This window comes from Agelaius phoeniceus, chromosome 6 (assembly GCF_051311805.1).
Source record: "Agelaius phoeniceus isolate bAgePho1 chromosome 6, bAgePho1.hap1, whole genome shotgun sequence".
Taxonomy (NCBI): domain Eukaryota; kingdom Metazoa; phylum Chordata; class Aves; order Passeriformes; family Icteridae; genus Agelaius; species Agelaius phoeniceus.
In genome coordinates this window covers 27,737,133-27,759,407 of record NC_135270.1, presented here as the reverse complement: position 1 = coordinate 27,759,407, position 22,275 = coordinate 27,737,133, and the positions used below count along the sequence as shown (strand labels likewise).

General features: G+C 38.1%; 1 protein-coding gene across 4 annotated transcripts; it reads right to left on the bottom strand.

Moving 5' to 3' along the window:
* Nucleotides 1-1,665: 1,665 nt before the first annotated feature.
* Nucleotides 1,666-21,765, bottom strand: SNAP23 (synaptosome associated protein 23). Of its 4 annotated transcripts, none has more exons than XM_054634627.2 (8): nt 21,613-21,765; nt 13,735-13,840; nt 13,127-13,168; nt 11,802-11,850; nt 11,169-11,286; nt 7,642-7,794; nt 6,917-7,061; nt 1,666-4,397 (listed from the first exon to the last, which is right to left on the bottom strand). In XM_054634627.2, exons 2-8 carry the CDS (start codon nt 13,789-13,791, stop codon nt 4,332-4,334), a joined length of 630 nt encoding a protein of 209 aa, XP_054490602.1. In that variant the 5' UTR covers nt 13,792-13,840; nt 21,613-21,765; the 3' UTR covers nt 1,666-4,331. The 4 variants fall into 4 exon arrangements, with proteins under 4 accessions (XP_054490602.1, XP_054490603.1, XP_054490604.1 ...); XM_054634628.2 differs by having other exon boundaries at nt 21,609-21,746; XM_054634629.2 differs by having other exon boundaries at nt 21,619-21,744.
* Between the last annotated feature and the right edge of the window lie 510 nt (nt 21,766-22,275).

The window sequence follows — 22,275 nt, the reverse complement described above, 5'->3', positions numbered from 1 at the left end:
TATCAAAGCTTTTTTAGAGCAAAATGGAGAAAGCGCCACATAAAATACTGATTGGAATCAAGTTAGTTCAATTTAACTAAACTTGTTCCAGAACAGAGGAAGACATATTTCTGTTGCAAGGAAAAAATAACTGGCTGATGCCTCGCCTGTTTTAATTTACAGCAATGTACTGTGACTAAGTCACATAGTGGAATGCTGTTTTAGGCATTTCAGCACTCTAACCTATTAGTAGTTTTCTATTGGGACTTTGTGTTTCCCCTTCTCATCACCCCCACCCTGCAACAAACGAAGCTATAAACCAATTTTATTTCTGTGCACAATTTCGCTTGCAGCTTTTTAGTTTTGGAATTACTGAGGTGGAACATTACCCTAGTTAACAATATAAACAATTTGTGTATTTTTTTCAGACCTACATCCCTTGCTCTCTAATTTTCCACTGCAATAAGACACAAATTTCATTCATCTATTCCACCAGCATGTAGACACTGCATTGCTTTGAATGCAGCAAAGGTGAATTGGCAACTGCAGGTCATTGTATGGGGTGAACAGCAAGTTGTTTCACCATACAGCATTCACAGAGGTGAGTTCTGCAAGTAGCTGTACAAGCAGCATGTCCTGCAGGTCATAATACAGTGACTGCTTTGCTAAAAAGCTGTCTTTCATCAAGGAGTAGACTAGCTTGAATTTACCAATTATTGTCTTTAAAGTGTGGAGAGGGAATGAAATCTTGAAATCAGAGGACAGAGCTGAAGAAACACTCCAGAAAGGGGATATGGTCAATCAAAACTGAAATTGAAAAATCCAGAAAATTTTAAATGGAGTGACTACAACCAATTGTACCAAGATGAAATTGGGCATAGGGAAATAGACCAAAAGTTGTGAAAATTATTCCCTTTGAAATCCCTAAAATCAGGAATGAAAGGGAAACAAAGAGACAGAAGAGAAACAGAAGAATTGAAATTGCAGGGGAAAAAAAACAACCTGACACCCATGGGACATGTGCTGCCTCCTCATAATAGTTAAGTAACCAGGCTGTCCCTACTTTCTTTTCCTGGTTACTGGTAGATATTAGATAGTATATTAGAAGTACCTCTTTTTCAAGCTATTTCCAGGTATGCTAGTCTGTCTTGCTGGTCAGGAACTGTTGCAAGTCAACAAAAGTCTCTACTTCCCCCCATAGCTCCTCCCACTTAAGAGTGTTTTGGGAATCTGAGGCTGTGGTACTAGAGAAAATACAATTTAAGTTGCCTCACAAATTAAATTGCTTTTGCAGTAGGTTAAATCTCTTCATTTCATCTACTGGACTAGTTATTTGCTATGTATCTGTTAGCAATACTTAACTAGAAAGTTTTAAGTTATTTTACTTTGTTCCTTTATCATCCTTGAGTATACTGCCATGTATGTCACAGTCTTTCAAAGAAGAGATGGACACAGTTCATAGTCTGCATTTAGGAGATGATTATACAGGGATCAAAACCAGAGTGTTAAAGACCACAATATTCCTCTCCTCCCAACCACACCTATTCTTTTTTTAACACCAGGATTTCTGTGAAATAAAAATAGATGAGAACTTCCTAGTTGCATAATAGCAACTAGTTCTGCCAAGTTTTTCAAGGACAGGAAACTAGACAAAGACATTTCTAGAGAAAATAGTTTTAAAACACATTCAGTTATAAAAGTATATATTTTTTGTGCACAATATATAGTTTAACAATCAAAAGCAGAAACTGTAAACCTTCATTCTTAATAGCATTTAGACATACAAAGACGTGCAAGTGTTGATTTCATACCATAGATATGTAAATTAAGCATCTATTCTATAGACAACAGTAAGACATCCAAGAAGCAAACTGTTTTTGACTAATATAAAGGCACCAACTCCCTCACAGATTTGGCTCTTGCTGCATCAGAAAATAGTATTGATACTCAGATAATACTCAAGAGTCTCAGAAATTATTTTGTGTGGTATTCACTGCAATATTACAGTTTTGATATACCAATCACAGCATTTTATCAGCCAGCATGCTCATTTATTGGTAGAGATTAGGCAAGTCAAGGACAAGAACAATGGCAAGGGAGAAAAACATTCCGATGTTTGGAATGTCCAAATGCTAAAGAGCAGGTTTGCACTGTGTAAGCAGAATAAGGCAACCACTTCAGTCTTCTGTTCCAGGAGACAATCATAATTAAATAACATATACTTTTGCTTTCACAACTAGCAGCAAATATTCATTAAGTTAATCTGAAGTTTTTAAGAAGGAAAAAAAGACATACAAAGTCTCTATGCAGGTGGCTGTTTGAAGTTTATTATGCAATGTTCTTAAAAGTACTTCTTTGCTACTTGCATTTTTAAGCACATTACCTTAATTTACTGAGTGGGTAGCTAGTGAATTTTGAAACTCAATAGCATTCCAACAATTACCGGAAGCTAGAGAGGAGCCAACCCACACTACTCAATATCTAGTCCCCTAAAAATGACTTTACCTTATTCACATAAGGCAAACTACCACTGGCCTATTTTTACATGCAGCTGCCCCATCCTTTGGTCGGTTGTTTGGGGTTTTTTTGTTTGGTTGGGTTTTTGTTTGGTGGGTTGTTGTGGGTTTTGTGCATGTGAGTGTTGCTTTTGGTTCTTTTTTCTTTAAATATCAAGTTGTCCTGGGATCCAACTGAAAATATACTGGTAACACTGACTGTTATTTCTACTAAAAAGAAAATAGAACACTTAACAAACACTGTCCTGCATTTTGGTGGATTAGTGTCATCTCTGACTCTGGGATTCAATATTGGTAGCCACAGGGCATTTGTGGACTGTCCTTCAAAAAAGCACCCCATAATGCTATTAAGTTTTAATTATTTGTCCAATCAACTTGGTTTGAAGATTTTTGCCATCCAACACTGAGTATTGCAGGTTAGTCCAAAGCATCATTTTCAACTTTAAAACAGGCATAATATACTGCTGGGTGGAACGAAAATAACCTAAGTCACTTAGAATTTAATTAAGATTTCAGGAAAATCTTTTTATATTACATTAAAACCAAACCATTTTTCTTAAAGGACAGTGGTTTACCTCACCTGGTCAGAAACTCCCTATTCTGCAACAGAGTAAGAACATTTTATTTGCAAGAAAGTTGGATATGTAATATTTCCAATTGCCAGTCCCAATGTTTTCAATAATAAACCAGTCAGGAATCTATTTAGAACTAGTTTATTTAGAACTAGCAAACAGTTCATAAATAGCTACTGCTTCCTCCAGACTTGTGACAAAGAACTTTCACAATAAGCTTCTCTGGTTTTGGTAGGTTTCAGAAGCACTTCCAAAGTTAGTGCTGAGAGCAAACTCTGCACCAGATCTCAATCATTATTTTGCACTGGAGAAAGGCATAAACTGAACTCCAGTGAAAACTGGCCAAAAGAGAGTAAGATATGGGATGCAAGCAAGCTGCATGCTTTTTTACTCAGTTTCTTCCAGTTCAGATGCCTCATTCAAAGACTTCAAAGTTAGCTTTTAGATGAGAGGTGTAAAATTTTCCATCAAATAAATACCTTAGGGAGATAGTTTTATCTTTTTCTACTTGTGTGCATGGGGCTTAGATCAGATATGTATATACACACAACAAATATTACCAGAACAGTGTAGCATGATTAGTCATGGCCTCCAAACTGATGTCAATTTACAGTAAAGAAATGGCAACCTGTATATCCCTCTGGCTACCATTACCTTAAAGTTCATGTGGTTAGGAAGTGTTTTAAAGCCCTCAACCCACAAGCTGTAAGTAATGGGCCTCTTCAATTCTGTGATCCACAAATTCAACTCCAAACCAATCATGTGGTTTGGATTGTAAAACTATGGTTAGATGCTAGAGATACAAATCAGACAACATTCACCTAGTCCCTATTTTAGTGAAGACACTCAACTTATGAGGTATTTCAAACAGTGCAAAGTGCCCTCTCCAACTTTCCACAACTGTGAATTCAGGTTACCCCACTTGTTCAACTTAAATAAAGGACTGAATTTCTGGTGGAGGGAAAAAAAAAAAAAAAAAGAAACTGGGAAGAGGAATCAAACATGCAAAAAGATTCTCAAAGCCCTAACACTTTTAGCCCTGAGCAGTTTAAAGAAAGTGAAGGCAGATGAGTAGAAGGAAGTTGGCTGCTTTCTTGGAGTCAAGGCCATGTTTACATGAAGCAATAAAAGAAAACTAATCCCTACAGAAGGGGTACTGCTTCATTTGTCCCAGCCCCTCTTATTTCAGAATAGAAGTTTCACAGATCCATGAATATGGTGGCTTGCAGCTGGAGAGGCTGTCATTGAACAATGACAGCAGGCTTTAATTTTCAATTAGCTTCTTGGCTCTGATATTTGCTTGCTCAATGCGTTCCCTGTTTGTATCAGCCTGAAAGAGAGAAATTCATAGGTCATTTGCAGACTCAATGCAAAACAGTTAAAAAATTCAAACTGACATGAACTTCTGAATTGCAAGGTATCATCATTGTGGTAGAGAGAAGGGGAGCAACTTCTGTATGCTGGAGGTAATTTTTTTTTCCCTAGAGAGCATATGGCGTCAATTTTGGTAGAAACAACAAAGAGAAAAAGGTTTTACTCTTTAGCTTCAAAGACACTTTCAAAATACATCAGCTTTCCTCAGCTGGTAAGGAAGCATGTTAACAAAACAAGGGAATAGAAATTCTCTCCCAGTGTTTAGACATCTTATGAACCTCTACAGGTTGTTCTGAACTAGAAGTAATAGTAAAAACTGGGCCCATGGGCATGAAGTCAGATTTATTTTGTTTAGTGCAAATCCATAGTTTTCATTCACATCCCCTCCAATGTACTAGTGCTGTAACAATATGGTATTTTAAAAACAAGCTTTAGATTTTATTATTTTTTAAAGCATCAAAAGTCAGGTCACAGTATCTAGGTTGAACATGTCTGAAAATACAGTTTTATTGAAAGGTATGATAAGGAGTTTATAAGTAATTCCCCAATTATGCAGTGTGCTGTGGGGATAGTGCAGGAAGTGCAATATGCACAAAATCAGCCTCTGCCCTCACCATGAGTGGAACCCCTAAGAAGCTCAACCTGTGCCAAGTATTAGCACAGGTTGATGCGCCAAGTATTAGCCATTTCACACCGTCGTCTTGAAATGGGCTGGGCAGAGCACACTTGCAGTTCAAGTCCTTCCCTCCCATTCCCTCCTTCCTGCCTTTCAGGTCAAGGGGAGGGGAGGGACAAAAACCTACCATGGAAAAGGGAGACTCTAATCTGTTAACAACACTTTGGAAATACTAATCTAGTTACTAGATCTTCTTCTAAGAAAAATCCAGTAATGTAAGTTTCATTATTATTATTTCTTCAAAGTAGGAGTCCTACATAACACTACCAAAAGTCACCCAGTCAAGCCTATTTCCCAGGTGAATCAGAATTCTTAAAAAAATAGAAGTATCAATTATATTCTGAAGTTAAATTCTGTTTCTTTACATGATACTGTTGTTTGGAGATTTACAGACAACATTTGGTTTGGTTTCCATACTGTTCACTACATTTAAGAAGTTATCAACATAGAAGGATTAATTTAAATATCCTGAGACAAGTTGCTAGTCTCAAAGTCAGGAATTGCACTTTCATTTTTATTCTGGTCTGCAAAGCAATTCTAACTTGTATACACCACATTTTATTTATTAGTAAAACTTGATCAGCAAGATTTATTCAAAATCTTATTCAAAATCACTAAACTAAAGGAGCATCAGGCCAAAAGAGATACTTGAATCTACTAGAAACACTATAACTAAAAATAGTAATTCCCACTAGCAGTTTATTTGACCAGGCAGTTTTCAGTCTGCTTTATAAGAATTTCACACCTCATTTTAAATTCAAAGAAATTTTCTAGTGTACTTCCAAGTGTCTGACTTTTTTAACGTGGTAATCAGATGTGCAGTTTCAGGGAACAGTTAATGCATCCTCCATATAATCATGTTGATTTGCCTTATCAATACTAAATTACTAGACAAAATTGAACTGTTGACACACATTCAACTGGCATTTTTGTCAGATCAGAGGAATTCCATTCCTCTTTCTTTTAAGTCCACTGCAACATTTCAGTGAGATTTTTAAAATCCCATTTAGTCTTAATACTATAATTTCACAGTAATCAGTGTTTGCTTCTACTTTTTGAAATCTCTAATACACACTATTCATAAAAGGTTTTTCTTCCTTTCTCAACCAGGATGCCTATAAAATAACTTCTAGTCATTTCAGAATACAGACATTTCTAAAATAGACTTAGCATTCTCATTAAGCTTCCATTTGAAAGAAACCTCCCAAAATATATTTATATATGGTTAATCTGTTTGGAGAAGCTAACACTTAAGTAACAAAATTATATATAAAAAAGGAAGTTACTATAATTAACTTAATGTGCAGACCATTTCCCCATGCACCTACAAACTCCATTATTCCAAAGTCTCCCGAGGTTCAATATTAATTCATCCACAAGAATTAGGGCAATGAATAACTTGTGTTTTACTTTACATTCATTTTAGTGACTTTCTAGGAATTTTGAAGAGCTATTGTTAAAAATATCTATTCCCTATCACAAGAAAAACAATTTCCTGCAAGTAACAATCCCCCGGGTATACCGCCACTAAGTGTTTGTACTTTTGATCCCATGAAGTTTATTAGTTTTCAGAGTAAGTAGTCATTTGTGCTGTATATTTAGGTTTCCTGGCACTCAAGTATTTGAATTTTAAGCTATATACCCTATATGTATCAAGGTGTATCTCTTGTTCAAATCACTGCAACCTAGAGGATAGCATAACCTTATCACATATTTGCTGCAAGTACAGTGAGCACATTCCTAATAACCTCTGAGTTACAACCTCTGAATTGAGAGCAGAGAAAACCTTTGACATTTACCTTTATATTTATCCGGTCTATTTGCTTATTCTGGGCATCAATCTCATTGCCCATATCCAAAGCCATGTTTTTCAAATTCCCAAGAATGTTTCCAACTTGAGCAAGATTTTCATCCATTTCATCTTCTCTGGCATCATTGGTTATCCTGTTCAAATAATTAAGACAATGTTTCAAGAATCAAGAACTTGCTTTTGTCTAGCATAGATTTACTCTAGTAAAACTTGACTGTTTGTTGCACTATGCATTCAAACCAAGGTATGTTTTTCCCCCTTTTAAAACTCCCTGTACTCCAAGCAAGCACTCACCAAAAAAAAAAAAAAAAAAAAAAGAGTGCTAAGCTAGCCACTACTACAAAAATAGCCTTAAAAATTAAAATAGTTACCTGAAGTTTAAGACGTGAGTTTCTCTCAAATATACTTTATGACAGTAATAGACCTTGATATTTTTAACAGTCCCCTCAATAACTAAGTACTAAGCCTTATAGTTCTCACATCCAGAAACAGACTGACCATACCACCGCTATGTAAAAAAAAAAAGTGTAGGATGAGCACTACAATACTGAAGGTGTAGGTGTCTGCCATCACCTCTCCAAGACACAAACAATTCTGCCAAACAATACTAAAATTTTTGATTTAGCAACTTGACCTAAAATGCATCTGTGAAAGAAGCTGACAACTAGTAACAGGATTTGTGCATTTGAGATTGAGGAATATGAGCTAGCAAACCTTGTAATATATCCACTACTTGGTCCTCCAGAAGTCTGAGGCTGCCGCTGATTTATACTTCTTGGTTGCATGGATATCACATGGTCTGCTGAGTTCTCTGTTCCATCTCCCCAGGTTGCTCTGTATGCTTTGCTGGCCTCAAAGTTCTTTGTCCTACTCCATAAAAATAAAAAATCTGAACCACTAAATCAGAAATATAGCTTCCTGACTGAAATTCAGTATTAATCTAGAATTTTCATAAACATTTGTCTTGTGCCCAAAAGAGATGAAATTTTGTACAGATAAAACTTTGTCTATATAATACAAGTTCTTGTATCTTGATAGTACAAACACAACTGAGTTACTCTAAGGACAGTGATTACTTTGGTACATTATTGTGATTACAGTAATTTGCTTAAAGCAATACTTTAACAGAGGACAGAAGCTTATGACAGTCACAAGAAAGCTTACCCTGTCATAAAATAGAATTGCACTTATAACTGGAATTAATCTAGAGACAAGATTAGTTACCTTTCAGGAAGAAATGAGGATGAATGCAAAAACTCACTCAAACAAATACCTATATTATGCAAGAAAACCATTAATTGCTACTATTTTTTAATCAAACATCAAAAAATTACTTGGCAACAGAAGAAGTTAATGTTTCTCATGTTAACTTTGATTATGAACTAACAGTAATCATGTTTAAGTAGTTCTTTCATTCTGCAATTCAATTGTACTAACTCCATTAAATCAATAAGCCAACTTGCCATTATACTTTTTCCATGTAAATCACAGGAGAAAAAAAAAAATAAAGAAAGCACACTGACACACAGCGGTCTCAAGAATCACAGAGCCACAAAAGCATGAGGAGAAGAAAACCTAGCAAAATAAACTTATCTAAATTGAGGTCTGTTCTCATTAATCCTGAAGAATTTATTTTGAGAATATTCTCATGTTCACCTTATTTTGTGGCATTTTCAGGTTTAAGCTAGACAATCCAGACACTGCCATTTTTCTGCTTCTTTAAACACCTGTGAAGGAAATCTGTAGTGTCTCAATACACCTAACTTTGCAATCAGAGGCAATTTCTGGAGATATTGTGCCTGTCAGTAACCCGGACGTTACACATTTGAAGAGTTGTGAAATTAGCTGTAATGAACAAATCTTCCCCTTCATTCTAAGGGTATTTATGTATTCAATATGGGAAATTACATCTCATAGGTCAGATCCTACAAGAAATAATCTAAAATGAACATATTGAAGGGAAAAAATAGAATAATTTCGCCGTTAATAGTGGAAATATTGCACCCAACAAAACCCTGAAGAAACGTAAACTAGTCAATTCTAGCTCCTTTTACATACACAGGCCTAAAGATATCTAAGTTTACTGCAACTAGATTGAGCATTGTATTTTAATCTCATTTATACTAAAGCCATAACTGGAAGAGATCTTTGTATGATTTGCTTCTGGTGGAGCAAAGTCTTAGGTGCCAGAGGCAAATGTGAGGACTTCATCAACAAAAAACAAGTGACCTGAGGACTAGTTGCACCTGTGAAGTAGACAGCCAGAAAAAAATTACTGTTCAAAATAAGCACAGTTAAGAAGAAAACTTCTCACCACCCGCTTTTAAGAGCTGTTTTTCAAATTACTATACATTCACATTTCTCAAGTTTCATTTCTGCAAAACTAAGGCAATTTACACAACCTGTCAAACCAGCAATGGCTCAAGCAGTTGCTCACCATTTCCACAGCTAATAATACCCTTTGTAGTAAGGGACATTCTCTATTCATGTCAGTATTACAAAACATCACAATCACAAGAACCACATGCAGACAGACATCATGCACATGCAAGCACAAATGCAATAGAAACATCACTTCAGACAGCTGGTTAAATATGCATCTGCACTACTAACACTGACCTTGTCCTAAAATCCACTTTCACCAGTTTAAGTGAATACAGCTTCTTATCCTAGTCTTCATTTTTAGAAAGCAAGCATCAGTGTTAGGAAAGAATGGAGAAGAAAGTAGTACACATCAACAAAAAGGTAAATTGTTAATAGTACATAGATTGTATAACAGTATTTTTTATTTTCACAAAGCTTTTATAAATAATCTAAACCTAGGAGAAATTAAAACAAAAAAAAAAACAGTAACTCAGCAAGTGTTCTGATTTAGCTTATATAGCTTTATGCTTTTATGAAAAGTATGAAAAGCTGTGGAGGTAACTGATTGACAAATAACATTGAGAAAAGGGTTGGTGTACCAGTAGATATATGAAAGAGACTCACTCTCTTTCTTCTTTGCTGCCCTCTACTTACCCATTTTTTTTCTATACATTACTGTCCAGTTTGGTACACAACTACTTCTGTTCTTGTTATCTGTGTACTTGGAGTGCCACGAGAGTTCATAAATTCTGAGCTTGTTTAGTGTCAATAAGCTGCTTAGCTTCAGTGAAATAAGACTATTAACTACAGAAAACAAAGACTGAGTGTGTCAAAATGCTCAAAGTCCACCAGCTTGAGCCAACTAATATATAGCAGTAAGCACACCTATCCAGAAGTCAGGACATCTGCATTTTCAAGGGACTAAAGCACTAAGACTTTCAGCTTTAGAAGTCACATTCATATCTATCCGAAATGACCCTCTAAGTGCTATTCTCTTGGTTAAACAGACTTAGCTACTCCAAGGAATATTTACCTAAACTTCTGCTACTTCTCCACTGAATGATAATTGATTTTGCTCATGCTAAAGAGCAAAAACCAACAAATGCACACACTATTCACTTCAGTCACTATACTCAATTTATGCCTCCTTCATTTGGATGGGCTATGATCACATCCAATTAACACAAACAGTTTGGTACTTTACTACTTAAAGCTAGGACACCATCAAAAATAATTCTGACATTGCTCAGACTGTTTACTTGTTTAAAAGTACAAATCAAGTGTCATACTAAAGATTAGATTACTCAACTGATTTAGATATGGCAGCCCTAACACTGAGTTATAAAAGCAATGTGAAGCAGGTCTGCAAGAATTTATGTAGTCACTAGTGAAAAGATTAAAGCTTTAACACCAGTGTCTGCCCTGTTCTCCTAGTCTCACCCTCCCTAAAGTATGAATAAGCTGTCTTGCTTTTAAATTAGTACAAGAGTATTTTGTGAAAAAATTATTTTTGGAAGCAAATTTCTAAGAGACAGGCACTTACATATAGCTATTTGCAGTTCAATTTGGTCTCATCTGCATGGATATTAATAATCTTCTACTAAATAGAAGCCTTAAATAGATTAGGCCAGAACTGTGCAGGATGCTATATAGCAGCTATATTTACAGTAAAAGGGGCACAATGTTTGGTTAGATACAAGTTAGCTTTAGTTACTCCCATACAATTTTAAAAGGATGCAGCTCTACAAATCAAAACAATCAATTTTGTTAGAGATTCAGCATTTTTTAATTAGCTCTTTAATTAGTTAATATTTCCTGGTACAGTAGATATTGGGAATATTCCTAGAGCTCTAGGCCCAAGTACCAATATAACTGACCTGTTGCAAGGACAGACACAGAGCCCACAGCATTTGTTGAGCTCTGTCAGTGTCTTCTCAGCTTCTCTCATGTCCTTGTTTATCTGGTCCATGCCTTCTTCTATACGATTTAGTTGTTCTAGAAGAGAAACAAATAACCTGACTAAACATGGACTGGGAGAAGTGGGCAAAATTAACATTTCTTTATAGCAGGAAGAAGTTTCAGTTCTATCTTTATATAAAGACTATTGACATTTTTCTTTCCTGCCTTCTAGGATTTGTTTTTAATTTTTAAGAAAGATATTCAATGAGAGGTTTTGGTTACTACTTTGCAAATATCTTCCCCATCCTTAGAGCAGCATTTCTATTGCTACTTTTAGAATAAATGCAGCTAGTTACATTCATGCCATAGTGGAAGAAAGCAGCTTCTGTAGCAGAGCTGTATTACATTGTAACTATCATTACCTCTCAACTACTTTAAAACATATTTTAAATACTCCAAATACCTAGGAATAACCAACTAGGAAATCTCATTTTTACCTAAATAGTCTTTAATATTAAGCCTTTAGTTTCAACAACAACTCTTCTATAATAGTTCTTTTCTTACATTCGTTACATTCTAATATTGATTTTTAGTGTTAGGGAAGAACTTACCTCCTTGCTCATCCAGCATGGTAATAGTTTTGATGCCAACATCCTGGGACTGCAGAAAGAAATTTAGTTGCAGATATAAAATGAGACTGCAGTGCAAAATCAGAAGGTCTGGATAGTAAATTTGATAATTCATCCAAGATTATAATAAAACACTGTACTTAAAATAATTTCTGTAGTAAAGCTATTAGAAGTCTCAAATTACCAGCTATGTTAGTGTAACAGGTAAGGCTGATAAGCGCCTATCTCAGTAAGTGAGGCTTTTATGGTATTTTTGTGAGGTTTTTCTTACATTACAAAAGATGATAAAATTTATTGTAATACTCAGATTGAACTGTGACAACATCTAGCTAGAAAAGCAAACCTAGCTGTGCTTCATTTTGAGAACTAGCATTTGGTTTATTCATCCCTACATCCTTCAAAAGGGCTTACAAGGCCTTTAGTCCTGGGAGCCAGAATGAAAGCAAGCAAAACAAAGCCTGCAAAATAATTTCTAAGAATTTAGCAGTTACGAATATACTACAGCAGAGTAGTATAAGAGCTCTTTGCTGGCTCAGTGTCTTGGATCTAGCATGCAAGTTGCACCCATGTTTTACTGTAAACTGGCAGCATAGAATGAATCAGGAAACCATGACACCAAAAGAAATTATGTTGGCTCATGACATTTACTTAACGGTTGTGTGTGAAGTATTCATCAGGCTACAGTGATCAAATACCTTACTGGCAACAGCTGCATCTTCAGCAACCAGAACTGTGCAGAGGAGTAGGATTCCTCATACAACTTCACTTTGATAAACCCAAATACAGAATTGTTTCAAATAATGTAAAAGGGTGTTAAGAGTTTCCTTATCAGTTAAAACTGATGAAAAGATTGTAAGAAGATGTATGTAGAATTACTTGTTTGAACCAGGAGCAGTCATACTCTACCACCTCACCCAGCTGACCCCTATTGTCCTCATTAGTGAAACATTTCTAAACTGTTCACAAAGTGAGCTGAAATACAGACGAAAGATGTTATGAAATGCAAATTTTGCAGCAGCCAAAGACATAACTGACCATCAGAAGACTTTTTACAACTAATCTGTAACATTTGGAGATCAGATCCTTTTGCTTAAAACAGGTAAAAAGGATATTGATTCTTCTGTAATCTGATAGAATGTGAAAATCATGTAGGTTATATCATTCTAATGCTACTACTCAATTAAGGCAGCAACTTCTAATGATAAAGTGTGTGTGTCTTGAGAAAGACAAAAAACTGTTTAAAATTACAGTTACCATGACGCTTTTTATACTTCATAAATCCAGAGAATTCAAAAGCTTTTTCTTACCTCAATGGCCAAGCCAAGAATCCTCCTTGTGCTTTCCAAAGACTAGAAAGTGAATTTTAAAATGAGTGCATTAATTACTTATACACACATCAGTATCTGAAAGTCTTCTCTGTCAGTTCATTATAGTAAGGCAATAGTATACACTTCGTACACCAACAGTTCATCACCTTGTCTATATTTAATACATGCTATAACATATTGGCAGCACATTAGTTTTTCTTTGTTTTTAGTCCTTGCTATTATTTTTCTTATCCCATTGGAAAGTCTTAAAAAAGATAACATATTCAAATGAATTTTAGTTAAATAAGAAAGCCATGAAGTATCAATACAATTAACAATGCTGTAGGTAACCAAATTCTATCATATCTGTAATCACAACTGGTTGATCAGCACTCAGTTAAGTAAGTGACTTCAAAATTCAACAGTTAAAACTCATTCTTATTTTTAGGAGTAGTCTTCACTCCAGTATTCACCAACTAAAGTGAAAACTTAAAACATTCAGCTATAACCTTGCAGAATCATTATCCTGGTCTGTATTTGTTTTTAAAAGATATTCTGATCTTGTTAGGCAAATACTGTAATCCCAGATGTTTTCCTATAATATTTACCTCATCAGTGACCTGGTTGGCCCTCAGCTGAATTTCTTCAGGTGATAGCTCATCCATGATGAGGAAATACTACTTGTAAGGAATCACGTTAAAGAGAACCTTCCCCCTGTAATAACAGATACCAAGTAAGCATTAGAATTATCATTTCATCAGTATTTTGAGTTGAAAGTAGAAGATAGTTCAAAGAATGAGAGCCTATACATTTCATTATGCATAGTAAAACATCTCATTAGGACTAGAAGACACTAAAATAATTATTCAGCTGATATGACCTAACTGAGGAGCTAAAAGAAATACAGGAACAATCAGTATATGAAGAACGTTTTTTTTTTGGCTTCCTAAACATTTTTGAAAAAATTCTATAGTTAGTAAGGTAAAAACCAGGAAATAAGGTCTTAATGCTTAATTTTCCATGCTGGAAAAACACATTAGTTTGCCCAGTAATCTAGAAATAAATTTATTAAGACATTTAAGTTATTAGTATAAACTTTAAGTGTTCTTTCCATTTCCATTGAAGAATTTAAATATCAGAAAAAGGAGAAACATTTTCACAGACAAAACACCACCTAAAATGATCCCAAGTAAGACTCTAGAAATGGTTGTTGTTATTGTATGGTGAATTCCTCAAATGCAAAAGGATCCACGAAGGTTTTAACTGGCATGTCTGAAACTGTAGCAAAGGTTTTCTAATCTACCTTTCTCATAATAAGCACAGGGTAATAACTGAGTCCCAAGACACCATGATCTACCTTTTGCTAAAAACAGAAGATATATATTTTGCCTAAAATACAAGATAAATTAGCAATCCCATCAATAAGCGTATTCCTATCTGAGACAGGTTTTTCAGAGTTAAGAATCTGCATTTTTGTTGGAGGAATGGTAATAAAGCCATCACTCCTAGCAATGGGAAAACAGAGCTCACAATCTATACAAGAATTTAATGAGATAGCACATAAGCTGAGAAATAAGAGGATATTTCTCCTCCCAAATTTTCCCCCTTAATTTTAAATTACTCCTTGATCTTTCACATGAGTAGCTTGCAATTAAGTTCATGGTACTCATGGATATAATTCCAAACATCCTGCTTGACTTGACTAATTTTCCCCTACAAGATCAGTATTTTAGAATATCTAACAAAAGTAATTGCTCCTAGGAAGTTAAATTTATGCAGATTTGCCCAGCTGTTACCCCACAGCTCTTCACAAGGAGTGTGCATTACTCTGATGGTGAACTGAAATAAAGACCCCTAAATCCTTTACAGCTGAAGTACTTAAAGATTAAAGAACATTTCAGCAGGTTTGGTCTTCAGCACCTAGCAGAGCCTGAGACTATAGCTCTAGGAGATTTCTGTAAAGTAGATGTCAGTGCATGTTAGTGTTTGCTATCATTAAATAAAAAAAAACCAAAACAAGATATTCTCATACAAGGCCTCTAATGCTGTTTTCAGTAGTCCAGTTTCAGTGTATAATGAGTAAATTATCTTTTCATTCACAGGCTTAAGTTCCTTTCATAAGGTTTATCTGAGGCAGTCGCAGCTTTGAATTTGAGAACACTCTTCAAGCTGATTTGCACACCTAAGGACCAGTAAACCTGAGACAGGGAGGAAAGTACCTATTTTCACTGAATAAGATTAAGCAACATCTCTGGGCAACCTGTTCCAGTGTTCAGTCATCTGCACCATGAAAAAGCTTTTCCGCATATTCAGGTGGAACTTCCTGTGCATGAGTTTCTGCTCTTTGCCTCTTCTCCTGTTGTTGGGCACCACTGAGAGGAGCCTGGCTCCATTCTCTGACACCCTCCCTTGAGACACTGATAGACATTGATGAGGTCCCCTCTCCATTGTTTCTTCCCAAGGCTGAGCAGGCCCAGCTTCCTCAGCCTTTCCTGGTAAGAGAGGTGCTCCAGTCTCTTAATTATCTTCCTAGCCCTTTGCTGGACCCACTCCAGGAGCTCCATGTCTCTCTTGTACTGAGGAGCCCAGAACTGAACACAGCACTCCGGATATGCCCTCACCAGGGCTGAGCAGAGGGGCAGGATCACCTCCCTGGACCTGCTGGCAGTGCTCTTCCTGATGAACTCCAGGTTCCCACTGGCCTTCTTGGCCACAAGGGCACTGCTGGCTCAGTTGTTGTCCATCTGAACCCCCAGGTTCCTGGCAGAGCTGCTCTCCAGCAGGTCAGCCCCAGCCTGTGCTGGTGCCTGGGGTTATTCTTCCCAGGTGCAGGACCCTGCACTTGCCTTTGTTGGATTTCTGACAGTTCTTCCCTGCCCATCTCTCCAGCCTGTCGAGGTCCTTCTCAAGGGCTGCACAGCCCTCTGGGGTATCAGCCACTCCTCCCAGCTTTGTGTCATCAGCAAACCAGTTCTAACAGCTGACAGACAGGCTTTGTGTTCCCCTAGCTTGCTCACATCTTTATGAGTAGCCCCAGTGACAGCCAGCAAGAAGTTCTATAGAAATGCACAACATTCCACTCACTTTTTTTTTGCCCAAAATTAATAGCATTTTGTCTTGACACTGTTTATAAATTGACCTAACAATCAAGAAATCCAGCTTCAAGATGTGGAGGAAAAACCCTTCCAACACAGCAGACACAGAGGGAAAAAAAAGTTACTTCCAGGATTTTTCAAAGCTGAGTTATGCATGTGCTTATCTTCTGATGCTCATATTTGGACACCTGTAGTGCTTTGCCTCTTGTGACAGGAAACCATACTTTAAAGCTCATATAATTGTGAGGGTATTACCTGTGTGAGTAAGCTAAGTAAAACCATTCAGAACACTTGGTTAAGAGAAATGTTCTGACAACCTTTATCATAGATAAAGGGTTCAGCTATTTGCTGAGCTTTTCTGATAATTTCTTGAGGTCTTATGTCACTGAAAAGTGACAGAACATTTCTTTCTTTCAACTTCCCAGCAAGCTTATCTGCTTCACTTTTCAGACCTTACCATTAGAGTATATAAAACAAGACATATTAAGATTTCCTTATTAAGACAGGCATAAGAAAGCATGTCTTTGAATAAGTATGATTATAATGTCTGTTTAAAGTTGAATATCCAAGCCAAATGCATTAGACTCCAAAAACCCATAGTTTTATTCCTGTTAGTTTGCAGCATTGCTTTTGTAAGCACAGACACAATCTACATGGTAGCTCCGCAGTGGCAATTAGTGCCATAAGGCAGAACAGAAAAACACATTCTCTAGGCAATAAAAACTTCTCACCACATGGCAGTTTAAAAACATTTTAAAAAGCACAAAACACTAATTTAAAACAAACAAAACATTTCCAAAATAGCCTGTTTCCAAAGACGTGAATACAGACTCAATAGCTACAGGCCTAATGGAAATAGCTGAACAAAGCAGGTGCCCTTCATGCAAGATACCTCAAAAGAAATTTTAACAGCCAAGATGAGGCCATTTGTATTGAAGTAACTCAGCTGTTCCAACAGAACACAATATACATACATACAGAAAGGATACTTGTTTACCCATCTTTCTGCCTAGGAATCAGAAAACATCCTTGGAGGTATCTTACTCCAATGTTAATGGTATACGGCAAAATTTATAAGGCATTAAGATTATTCAATAAAGACAAAATATACAGAGAGAAAAAAACTTGATATGGTTATTATCATTTGTTATGATAATATTTGCTAAGGCAAGCATTTATTTTAACATTGATACTCAATGTCTATTTTCTTCACCTTCCCTCCCCTACCATTTACAAAATCCTAGCCACAAAATAACCAAAGTAAAAAAAAGAGAACAGCCTACGAAGATATTTCATAATTATATCAATATTCTGCTATTTTTAATTTTCTTTCTAGATGGGCAAACTTTAAACAAGAATCTAAAGTACCTTAAGACAAAGCAGTACTCCTTTAAGGAAGGATGTGATGTCAGCTTTGTTTACTTTCTTTTATCAGTTTTCTGCAGTATTTGCTCAGTTAAACACATTTCAGTACAACTCCCCTTCTGCCCCCTTCATAGGAAGGCCTGGTACTTGCAGAGTATGCAAAACTAAACTTGCTACAAAAATGTACTTTATTGAGATAACTGGGCTCATTAAACCTTCCTACTAGGAAACAAATTACAACACATTCATTACCTTAACTATCACTGCCTTGCAAAAAGGAAGATTCATTGAGAAACCAGAGCAGCAAGGAAATAAACACACGGCCATCAAATTTTTACTGCTATGCTTTATTTGGGAGATTGTACAAAATAGAAAGAGTTCTTTGAAATTCCAATTCCGACCTAAAGCTTTAGATCTCTTCACAAGACTACTCATGTTGGGCTAAGCCATCCTGTAAGTTCACCACTATAATACATAACATAACTACGACATTGCTGCCCAAGCCAATTAAGGATGGATTAAGCTTAAATTACTTCTATCTCCTGGACAAGAGGAAACAAACTTATGTCTGCACAGCCTTTTTTCCACTTACTATCCATTTAGTCATGGCTCCAAAAACCCTGAAAAACTTTCAATTCACTCTCCTATGTGAAATTCTTAGGCTGGAGAGGACTGAAAGACAAAGCAAAGGTTATTGCAAAATAATGAGGGACACAAGAAGCACTTTTGGGGTGATTTTATCATGGTCCATTCAAAGCATCACTGGTTTAGAGATCTTAATTTTGTTAATCAACACTCACAGAGCAGTGGAAGCATTTTAGTCGGTTCTCTGTCTAGCTTGGAAGATGGAAGGTGACAGACTGATGTGAGCTATGGCTTGGTCTCTATTAGCAGGAGGGTGATCCTGGGAGACTACAGTGCAATTTTTTCCTTGGGAAAAGCACTGCTCACACTGCCACATTTCCGGTGGATCAGTCCCAAGCAATGAGTTCTGTCCCCAGCTACTCAACTGGGAGCTAACATCTGCCAAGGCAGAACTTTCATAGTGTGAGAGGAGCAAATTCAGTGTTAGGAACCCCCCTGGTGACCTGTCTGACCACGTCCCCAGGTTTAAGTACCTGCTTGTGATCAGAAAGCTACGGAAGTATCACTTCATCCAACACTAGTTCACTGGCTGCTTTCCTGACAATAGGCACATTAAAAACTTTGGGGGGGAGGTAATAAAGCATTTGAATGGAAAGACCCTCAAGACTTAAAGCATTGCTGTATGCAGCCAGCAACAACATAATCACCTCTGCCACCCACCTTCCCAGAGCACGCTGTAAAAAATTAACATAAAATCTTTTTTTGTTGTCTCTCTCATGGGCCTAAAATACCCCACTGCACTACTAAGGGTTTTCCTTGCAAGTATTTTCATTTTCATTCAGAATTACTTGCCAGCTGGAAGCCAGTTATTTATACCAACACACTCAGCTTCCAATGCAGACAAGTTTCAGAAGCCATTACAACAGTGACTTTGCACAGCATTTTTAAGGTTTTTTTTTCAATACCAATAATCTTCTGGGATTTATAAGACACTTCCATAGCAATGAAAGCTATAGCAGGCAAGTTACATTATTTAAATATGCTCTTCTTCAGCACTTAGCTGAGAAGCAATTCTAATGCTTATTGTCATTGTCTCTAGGAAAAAAGAAAATTCCTTGCTTTATGACCACCACAACACATTAAGGCTGTGCTGTCCAAAATACTCAAAAACCTTACTGATCTTTATGAATTTAAATTAATTGCAGGGTGCCACAATGCTGATAAAGTGCTTGTTCAACTCCAATTACACTGTCCACATCTGGACAGGGAGAGGCTGACAAAAGCGACAAGTTTCCTAAAGCCTGACAGCTCTACTTGCGCCAGATCAATATTGTTTGATTGCTGGCACTTTCACAAACCCACCCCGAATAAGATTATTGTTCTGCATCTCTGACTGACGAGAAGCAGTTTTGTACCTCTGATAGGCTGAATTACTTTCAGAATTTTGAATGCAATTCAAAAATGGATATATCCATTACATTTGCTACATATCATAAACTACTTCCTTATTCAGCATCTGAAGGTCCTCTATTTGCACATACCCCTTTTCCTGTGAAGTTATGCTTTTAATCAATATCCCAAACTTCCCTTCCTCTTTCACTGATAATTTGTAAACTGGGGGGGAGAAGGAAATAGCCTATCCGGTGCATCTACAAGTATAATTGAGAAATACAGCTTATGCCTTCTTACCACAAAGATAGGAACTAACTGCTGATACAACCCAGCTGTTGCAGCAACTGACTGGAAGCCAGTATCTCATGAGCTATATTTTTAGCTGTCAGTGAACAAGTACAACCTCAGGTGATTGCAGATGCTCTCAGTTCCTTCTCTAGTAAAGGGAGCTGTTGCCTTCCCCAAAAGATGGAAAAATTAATGAAACAATATTCTTAGATATGTGAATGTTAAGTATGAATTTCCTGTGCATGCTTACAAAGATCAAAATTAGACAGCTTTGCGTTTAGTGATGGAGGTTTTTCTGTTCTCTCAAATTCTTCATATCACTAATACGGAAAAGTTGGGTTTTTAAAACCCTTCCTTAACAGCTATCCTACTTGCTAGTTAGCTGAAATTCAGCCCAGCTAATACAGGGTGGCACAAGGCATCAGCACCAGAATGTACTCCGCCAGAAATTATTATGTCTACAAGATAAATGAATAAAGCATCTGTGGCCCTGGAGGAAGAGGCCAGGGCCCAGGACCAAGACACTACTCTGCATGCTTCCTGCTTTCCCTTATCAGCTTCCTGAACACACTGCACAGAGGCGATAGCACAAAGAATAGGCGCTACCAATGCCACCTCCTCTGTGCACTGTGTTCAGTTCTACTCTCACCTCAACAACTCATTTTTGCCCCTGAAAAAGCCTCATGAAACCTCCTCCAAATCACATACTGGCCAATACAAATTCACAGTCCAACTTTGATCCATTTACTGAGTTACAGACTCCATTTCTCCTAAAGACACAAACTGTGCTATATAACTGTGCCCCTACTTCAAAAACTGCAGAGCAGAGGAGGTCAGGCTAGACTGGCTACTAGACTGCCAGTAAGCAATAAAGTGCTCAATTGGATCAATCAAGCAAGCAGTTGATATTACAAGTGGATTTGCCTTTGGCCCTAAACACCTTCCTACATAACTGTTCCCTCTACAGCACAGAATCACCTTTGTTTATGAAGGGGAAGTAAAATAACACCCTTAGTTCTAAAGACTGAGCATCTAGTACCCTTTTTCAGAGAACAAAACAAAAAGTTAGGCAAATAGTTAGAGATGTTGCATAAAGAAATTTCCCAAGTTCCCTTAGATCGTTTACTTAGAGTGTCAAGTCATGTGCTGACTTACCATTAAGTGAAACAGAAAGAGAAAACAGTGAAAAAAGCGAAAAATAAAGCTGACTCATTAGTAGCTTCCCAGAAGCACCAAGAGCATCGAGAGGTACAAGTGAAAGAAGCACAGGAAGCACTTCGATTCTTATTGTTTACTACATTAACACCACAGCATTTTACATATTAGTCTAAAGGCAGCAAAACACAATACATAAGCTCAATAAGAAGCAACAAGAGGTGGGTTTTCTTCTGGGCCCTACTAAACAGCGCAATTCACGGGCTCCCACCAAGCAAATAAAAACCACCTGGACATAGCATTGCCATCCCCACTAGGGGCGAGCCCACGAGGCCTCCTCGCACACGGGGGCGGGCGCAGCCCACAGCTGAGGAGGGGGCTCGGAGGACCTGAGCCCGGCGCCCCGGCCACCCCATTGCCCTGCGCAGCCAGGACGGCAACCGCAGCGGGCCAGGCCCGCCTAGCCCCACTGAGGCCTCCGGCAGCCACAGCCCGCCCCGCACAGGGCGCTACGCGGCACGGAGGAGGACGCGGACCGGATCACACAGCCTGCCGCCTTACCCGGGGCGCTGCGAGCTGCCAAAGCCCAGCCCGTCACACACCTACCGGTACCGGCACCGCCACAGCCACCGCCGCTCCCTTACGCCGGGCCCGGCCGGGCCGTCCCTTTAGGCTCCCATGTCCCGCCCGTCCCCGCTGCCGAGCGCCGGCCCGCGAGCGTCACCGCCGCCCCCGGAAGCGGCGCCGGGCCCGCCCCGCTCCTCCGCCACTCCCAAGGTGGCGGCGGGAAGGAAACGTCCCCGGCGCTCTCGCACCGGCCGGAACACCGGTCTGTGTACACCCGGCAGGGCGCCATGCGAGGGGTGCTGCGCCTCCTTCCCTCCCCCTTGAAGTGTGGGGGTCTCAGTGGCGGGTGTGGGTGTGCATGTGGTCGCCCGCGATCCCGCCGTGCTTACCGGAGCTGCGGCAGCAAACAACGCAGTACAGAAGTGGCCCTATTTGTATCGGTGGGGTTTTTCTCCAGTTTACTCTCTACTAGGACGAGTGTCAGCGTCCTTCTGCCACCAGCGGAGAGGAGGGCAGAAAGGGAAAGCTGCTTCTCGCTATCACCGACCTTATCCTTTGCAGCTAAACCGTGCAGCCTTTCCTGAGGTATATTCCTTCTCGGGTGTGGATAAGTTCGTCCCTGAGGCTGCTGTCTGGCTGTAAGCACTGAAAGCACAGCCAGTAGCTTTCACAGCATGAGGTCCTGCATCTAAAGCCCCTCTT